The 8,264-nt window shown below is 46.3% G+C and overlaps 1 protein-coding gene across 1 annotated transcript; it reads left to right on the top strand.

Moving 5' to 3' along the window:
• Nucleotides 1–2,768: 2,768 nt before the first annotated feature.
• On the top strand, nucleotides 2,769–7,148 carry LOC137145580 (vitelline membrane outer layer protein 1-like). Its single transcript, XM_067536425.1, has 3 exons — nucleotides 2,769–2,971; nucleotides 4,233–4,336; nucleotides 6,736–7,148. Exons 1-3 carry the CDS (start codon nucleotides 2,801–2,803, stop codon nucleotides 7,028–7,030), a joined length of 570 nt encoding a protein of 189 aa, XP_067392526.1. The 5' UTR covers nucleotides 2,769–2,800; the 3' UTR covers nucleotides 7,031–7,148.
• The last annotated feature ends 1,116 nt before the right edge of the window (nucleotides 7,149–8,264 follow it).

Below are 8,264 nucleotides of genomic sequence, written 5' to 3'. Positions count from 1 at the left end.
CAGGTATCTAACCACAAGCATGACACAGATGACCCAACACACACTCACACAATTTTCAAAATGGCTGGCAACACCAAACATGTAGAAGACCAGAAATAGGACATGGTTGGCGGGTTATAAGGTGCTAAGGGCATGCAACCTGTAAAAAAATTACATGGTGTTGAATGTTATCGAGATATTTACTATTCATATGCCCAGTGGATAAAATAGTCTGGGAACTTAATTGTGAACTTCTAGCAAGTTTCTTCTCAGCATATGCAAACTGCAATTTTTTTAAAGCCTATACCTTGACCAAATTTGGGCAGATTTTCATGGGGATTGCAAAAGAAACATTCCTGATATAATGGCCACTCCTCTTTCAAATTTCAAGCCCATACTCTGAGCCATGACGGCACTAGGACTTCTGGAAGAAAAGTTCTCCAGAGATTTTATAATATGGGTAACACAAAATATTGGAAAGAGCTGAAGCATTTTGACTGAAAAGTTTCCAGCAAAACTCAGCCTGAGGCAGACACAGGGTATGAAAAAAATTCAGTGCAATTGGTTTTAGTTTGGCAAAATTATAAGCAATTGAAAACAGAATCTAAAAAGGAGAATTGTTGAAGCACTTAAATAAGAGTCAGTGCCAACAGTCCTGTTTATAATACGAAATGGGCCCTTTCTGACAGGTTTTGTCAGCGGAATGAAGGTTTGGGTTCAGATGTTTAAGAGGTTCCTCTTGAAATTAAAAAACACCGGCAGCTTCAATCCCCACCCAGAAACCAGGGAAAAATGAAATACCCACCCGGCATGCCATTAACGGGCAACATTTCTTCTCTTGCAAGCACTGAGTTTGCCTATAACACAAGGAAAACTTCCTTAGGGTGAAAGGGGACACAGGATTAACTTGGGAAAACACACCAACTATACCTATAAAAGAATAAATTAGCCACGCTATGGTATCTTTGGCAGAAGCCCTTTAACTCAGATCCCCACCCGCCAGTGTGAATGTCAGATAAGCAACTGCCCCTTTCACACCTCACTTCTCTTCTCTCCACTAAGCCCCATTCATGGTTGGTGTCAATAGGTAGTGTCGTCCCAAAGTCTAGGATAGCACTCAGCCAGCCTGCATCCCACCCCTAGAGGAAGTGCTGCCTGGGGTGGTCTTGAGGCTCCACCATCCAACCCACCTACAGTGATTTCAGCTTTTTTGGTGCTGGGTAGGAGGCTCCTCAGCAGTGTTCACTCAACTCTGCTGCTGTGCACTGCAGGTTCAGCAAAGAGCTACCTCGCTCCTGCCTCTTGTTGCAGAGCAGCCTCTGTGTTATCTCTCGCATATGGCAATGGGGGACCAGTAGCACATGGAAACCTGCAGCAGGCTCCTTACCACAGGTCGGAACTGTCAGTAGCTGTACTTTCCCTGTTCACCAATCAATGGTGGCAGAGACCTCCTTACCCTGTACAGCTTCTGTGTCTCTGGAGCTCTGGGTAAACAGCTTTGAAGCAGCTCTTGGCCACTCTTTCCCCTGTTCATCAACAGATGGTAGTAGCAAGCTCCCTGACTTGAAGGTGCTTCAACCCACTGCGCTTACACATGCAACTGTTAACAATGACCCTAGGTCTTGCAGCCTTTCCCTGTTGGCCCGTCTCTCCCCAGAAACTGACTTGTTTATTCTTTAAGAACATTTTCTGCAGAAACTGGATTTAAGCTAACCAGGTGGGCTTGTCACACAGATTTAAATGGAAAGGGCCAAGAACTGAGTAGGCATTTCAGAAGAAACAGGTTTTCTAACTGGCCTTGTTTTCACTTAGGAGACAGAGACTGCAGATGGCCTCCGTTTCCTCATAAAGGAAGTGGCCAAGGGTGAGTACCTTAGTTTTAGCCTATGAGTGAGCCATGTCGTAACTGAGTGGGGAACACCTTCCCCACCAACTCCGGGGCAGGGTCTGGGTTAGGGAAGACAGCAAAAGACGGGTGTGTTTTATGAGGACCACATGGTGAGGGCCCAAGCATCATTTTTTCAGGTCCAGTAAAAACTTATAACATGGTCCCCTCCCACACACATATCACAATCTTTTATCCCATACCTACAATATCATGAGCCATGACATTTTTTTTTCTCATGGTAATGGGTGTTGCAGCCTGGGCTGGCCCCCCAGAGCGCGTGGGTGCTGGTAACGTGCACCTATTCTCCCCCCCCACATACCCGCCCCATGTGGGGGCCTTGCACATGGTTTCAATCTGGAATGGACAAAATTACCATTTGGCTGCAGCCCAGACTTATGAACAGGGAGATGGGGAAGGGCAGAGTGACAGCAGAGGATGGGGGAGAATCTCACCACTCAGTATGAGGGAGCTGCAGGGAGCAGAAATGAGACCCTGAGATAAAGCTATAAAAGAAAAAATCTCTCTCTTTTCTCCTGCCAATGCCAGGACCCTCTGCCCAACAAAGCCCCAAGGGCCTCTCCCCTGCTCCTCTTTACCTCTGAACCTTCAGCAGCTGCTCTAAAATCCGCAGCCTGCCCTCAGGACTCACACTCCCTCTTTTGCCCACTTAGACCCTTCCCTGGGCAGCAGTTTCCTTCAGTCTCTGAAAGTCTCAGTGGGGAATGATGAGCCCTTTGTGTGCGAGGGGAGGTCAGGTCAGTGTCTAGGTGCAGGGACGTGGCAATGAGTGATTGCTCCCAGATGGATTTGGCAGCAGGCCAGGCCAGCAAGGAAACCCAGCCCAACTTTCCTGGGTATAAATATCCCTCGTGTCTGAGGCTCTTAGTCACTCACCAGCGTCTTTGTGTGTAGATCCAGAGCTGATACTGCACCATGCAGCCCCTCACCCATGCAGTGCTCTGCCTGCTCCTCTCCTGCTGTTTCCAGGATGCAGAGGCACGAAGTTACATCTCCACTCTCACTGTCCCCAACGGAGGCCAGTGGGGTGTATGGGGGGAGAAGGAGTTTTGCCCCAGTGGCTACGCCAATGGATTTTCAGTGAAGGTAAAATTCTTCCCATCCCCTTGCCACTTCCTCACCCTCTGACTCACACTCATCACTCAGTATCCCAGCAAGAATTTCTCTTGGCTCTAGACTGTTTCTAGTTTTTTTTGTAAAAATCTTCTTTTTCTCACACTCTGGCCAGCCATCGACATACAGGGCCAGTCAGTTTACTAAAGGGTGGGGGCAGGAAATATCTGTGACCACAGATCTGGGGCTGAAAGGAGATGAGAACACAATTATCTGTCCAGGTGGGTTTATGGGTCTTTGCTTTTGGCACAACCGGAGACATCTGTTGAAGGAGAAGGGGGCATCGGGCAGAGTTAGGAGGTGATATTAAAGGAGTTAAATCTGTCTGGCTCGAGTAAGCCACAAGTCAGAGGGGAGGATGTGACCACTGTCTGTAAGTATCTGAAAGGTGTTAACATCAAAGGTGATAGAGGGTATATTTGGGGAGTAAAAGGAGGAGAAAGGGAATAAAATTAATGATGGAAGTTTGCTTGAAACTTATTCTGAGGGCAGATCTTCATTTGAAAGTTTTGCTGGCATTGCTATGCCTCCTAAGGGTGTGATTTATTTTCATTTTTTATAACTATTTCTCTGCTGGTAAAAGTCCTAGTAGGTTTGCCAAAAGTGCTGTTCTCAGGATAGTGTATTTTGCTCACCAAACTGGAATAAGCTATATCAACAAAAGTACTTTTTGGCCAGTATGGTTGTGGCTACACAAGAAGAACATGATGAGTAAGGCTAGAACAGCAAAACTTTTCTAATGTAGAGTAGGCCTCGGGTTTCCCGGCCAGAGAGAAAGCTGTTAATCTGTAGAGTAAGGGAATGCATGTGAGTCCCATCACCACTTCATTTAAAACCAGCCTAGATATCTTGCTTCTCTAGTGGCTTTGAATCTGTGTTGCTACAAGAGTGAAAATCCAGTGTGGGGTTTGTGTTGAGGGGCAGCCTCCTCATTCTTTCCAGCCTGGATCTAGAGCTCTGCTTTACAGGGTGGATGGCAAAGGGGTGCAAAACATAAAGGGGAACATATGGGACAGGCGGTTTAGCTGTCTCTCAGCTTCCCAGGGCAGTGGCTGTCATAAGTGTTAGGAACCTCCTGGCTCTAATTCCTACTGGACATTTTTCTTTCTCTTAAGAAATGAAGTTAATTTAATAATATGAAGTTGGGAAGATTTACTGGCTTGGGGATTGGAGTTTCCAACCCTTCTCCTCCCAATCTGTACCTGTGTCTCCATCGCTTGTACCCCTCTCCCAGGTGGAGGGCTTCCAAGGTCCTGGGGTAGCACTTGATGACACGGCTTTGAATGGCATTCGCCTGTACTGCACTGATGGCTCCATCATCGAGTCCACTGTGGGGCCGTGAGTAGCTCTTTTGTTTCTGTCCCTCTTTCTCTTCAACCACAGAGAGAATAGCTATGAACAATGCCATTTGCACAGTGTCTCTTTTCTGACTTTTCCCTCTGTTTGGAGATAATCTATAAAGGAAAATTAAAATAGGGCAATGGCTGTTCTGTTTCTGCTTCTTTATGATAGACACAAATGGCCATTTCATGTTAAAATTCAGATCTTGTGTGCCCTGGAAGTTACTGTGGAGAGCTGGAGAGAACCAGTGAAAAAAGACTAGACCCAGAGCATAATCTGAAAGCTTCAGCAATTAGGTAAGTCCTTCATGTCCTGGCACTGCTGGAGTGAATGGGGATTTTGCTATTGACATTTTCAGTTGTTGGCTGCATGTGTGTTCCCTCTGTGTGCTACACCTGCTGTGGGCAGGTAGCCAGTACAGCAGACCTTGATTGAACTGCCCAGGAAGATCACATTGACTCAGTTCAGAGACAAAGGCACTCAGCCAGGTTTACTGCTAATAAAGTACAGTACTAGCACCCCATAGACTCTACAGGAACACTAATACATGCATGCCTGAGACAATGGACTGGCTCAGTAAATGGCAGGACTTTCCGCTTCTCTCTAGGCCAGAGATACCTCCTCTGTAACCCCTCTTTTATACACTGATACAAACAAGTTACTAATTACCCTTCTGACATGGTTAGTTATCAATCCTATCCATTGTACTTGTTGGTTCAAACATAACATTTTTATCAATCATTCTATCCTGTCCTCTTGTCTTTGTTTTACTTGGTTCGGTGTGTTCTTGTTGCATATGCCAGGACTTTATGTTGGGGTGTACCTGCATCTCTTGGAATGTGCATACATAAATACACTGTGCCTTTTACTTCTTGGAAATGCCTGTGGTTTTTTGACAAGTTCATGTACCACACAGTGAACTTGTAAGCAAGCGTCTGCCTTGTAACAGTGCCTGACTTTTGCTCATAGCCTGACTCTTGCTAATTTTGCTTTATATCAGCAGGGCCTGAATTTTGCTCACTTTAATTCAGGCCTCAGGCCTTGTAGCAGACTCCATGTTTCAAGTTATCTCTTTCTGCTACAGACATCAATGGAGACAGGATTTCACTCTGTAGGTTCTCTCTACTGCCTTGGGAGAAGGATGTCTGGGTTCAAGTTTCAGCACCAAGTGTCACAGATCGAGTCAGGTGCCCCTTTCAATCACCCTCTGGACTGCTGTGAGGGGAAGCCAAGCCTGTGTGTGCCGGGATCTCCCTGTGCTTTAAACCTCCTCTCAGCAGGCTGCAGCACTGGTTCCTCCTGTCGTTTCTCTGGCACATTTTCTGGACACTGACTCTGTCTGCTACTCCTTCACGGAAGTGGGGCTGCTTCCCACACCTACCCTAGGCTCCCAGGACTAGCACTGACCCCCAAGATACCCCAATTGTTTAAATATACTCTCTCCCAGATCTCCACCGCACTATATTCACTCCAGAGGCGCACAATAGTTGTGAAGCACAGAACACACACTCAACCATTTTGCCCAGAGCTTAACAGAGTACAGATCATACAAAACAATAAACATCCTGATTACGTCTCTCACTTCCCAGTTCACCCTTCCTTTGGGATGCATCTGTGTCCAGGAAAGCTGGCAGGCAGGGTTCCCCTGTCTCATGCAGGGTGTTGCATGCTGGATGACTTCTCCCTCATGGAGTTCCCTTCCCCAGCTCCTCTGATCTTATTCTCTCCTGCCTAATGCTTCCTCTTCCTGCCTGGCTCTTTTCCCATCTTTAAATCCCACCTGGTCATCTTGCTGTTTTCTTTCTTCTCTCTTTGGTAACTTTCCCCTGCTCCAAAAAAACCCCTCCCCTCTGACAGAGGAGGAAGTATCTTTTGCCTTGGGAGGAAGTTACTCTTCTGCATAACTCTTGTCTGGTCAAAGCTGTGCCATTAACATTATGTGCCTCCCTTTCGTCTGCAGTCTGGAGAACAGCTGGTGCATTACCTATCAGCAGTCATGGATCCGCATACAGAGAAGCATTTATGACAGAGCAGTTTTTCTGAGTAACATTTCATAGTAATTCCATAATATCAACAAGAAGTTTTAAGTTTCTACACAGACGTTCCCAAATTCTCATCCAAGGGCGTCTCTTGAGATCCTCATGGAGTTCTCCAGCAAAACCAGGACAGACCAGGCTTGACATTTCTGATGTTTCTAAGGTTAAATACAAGCAAGAAAAAACACTACTCAAGAAAAAGAGAACAAAATACCTCAGGCTCCACCAGGCCTTTTTTCAGGTCACTGCTGTGTGTCCTATGAACACTGGGCTCGGTGCACAGTAGCGAGGATGACTTGTGCCCCCTGATGGGTAGCAGATGCTGAATAAGTCTCAGGCAGTTATTTTCTTCTCTGGCAGGTGGGGCCAATGGACTTCAAACCAAAGGTGCCAGAAGAGCAATCTGGTGTACTTCTATCTGAGGGTGGAACGGCCCCAAGGAGAGGCTGATGACACGGCAGCCAACAACATCCAGTTCCGCTGTTCAGATGGGACATGGATGGAGGGCAATTCAGTAGACTGGGGCGAAATTGGCCCAAAGAGCAATCGCTGCAGCTCTGGGGCCATTTGTGGGCTCCAGACAAAGGTGCAGACAGACCAGGGCAGAGGGGATGACACGGCGCTCAATGATGTGAGGTTCTTCTGCTGCAAGTAAATAAGTACCTGTCCCTGTCCATCCCCTAACACCAGCAGCTGCCCATGAAACAACATTAAAGCTTAGCACTGCTCTTAAACAGGAAGGTGTCTGTGTCTAATTGTCTCAAATCAGGCATGTGAGCATGTACCATCCCCTCATCTGCAGGGGAAGAGGGGAGGCAGGATTGTGGGGAGAGTCAAGAGGAGAGGAGACTGGAGGAGAGTGGAACAAGAGTAAAATCAAAACACAGTCATATCATATGTAGCGCAAGGTCCAGTGTGCTTCAGCAGCAGTGGGAACTACAAGATGTGGACTACAAACTGCGGCATGTTGAGAGAGCTTCCTGGCTTTTGCCAGGATATCCCCTCTGCCCTCCCACTCCCAGCAGGAAGTATCAGCACTGACGGAGGCTGGGAACATGTGGTAGGCAAAGAGAGAGGAGGCCGATGAACTGTAATCCTGGTCTATGTTTGTTTCTTTGCAGAATAAAACCTTTCCTGATGATTGGTCTGAGTAGATCTGGTCTGAGGTGAATACACCAACATGGAGTTGGGGGTTATTGTACATGTAAGAAAATCAAAAAGCAGTCACTTTCACACACACATTCATAAAGTTCTGCAAGCTGGTGTGATATAATTATCAGTCCTTTTATGCATTGCTCGAGCCAGCCTAGTGGCCAACGAGGCTGGGCACATGGAGGGAGCCAGGCCTCTGTCAGACGTGAATCCAATGCTCCAAGATGACAATTGAAGAATGAGACCCGTTGTTTCCATGTTTTTACACATCTTTTATACTTGCTGGCTATCTTGTAAGTCCATGGGCCTGTGTCATGCTGCCTCTGTGTTCAGTATCGTTGTTAGTCACCAGCTAATTGAAAGCATGACTCTTCTTTTAATTCTATATTTTCTTTGTTCCCAGGGTGAATCCTTCTGTACTTTAGGGTCATTAATAGGTATTTTTTGGCCTTCAGGGTTAGGATGGCAGTTGGTGTCTTCAATCCCCTTTCTGTTGTTAGAGAAGTTTAGGTTGGTGTCTTTTTATGCCCTGCACATACATTCCTCACTCACATAAAGAATTTATCAAGATATTTTTAGGTTCAATAGTACAAGTTTCAGGAAAGAGCTCACCTCAAGAAACTAACAAGACTGAGTTCACTTATGCCACAGAAAACAGTACTATACCATTCTCATAAACACTTCTCTCTACCTCTATCTCACTCATACAATAGAACAAGGAGTCTACACTGGATTTG

Source organism: Emydura macquarii, unplaced genomic scaffold (genome assembly GCF_026122565.2).
Source record: "Emydura macquarii macquarii isolate MOO-44397 ecotype Brisbane River unplaced genomic scaffold, CSIRO-AGI_Emac_v2 contig_3598, whole genome shotgun sequence".
NCBI classification, from domain to species: Eukaryota; Metazoa; Chordata; order Testudines; family Chelidae; genus Emydura; species Emydura macquarii.
This window is presented reverse-complemented; position numbering and strand designations above follow the sequence as displayed.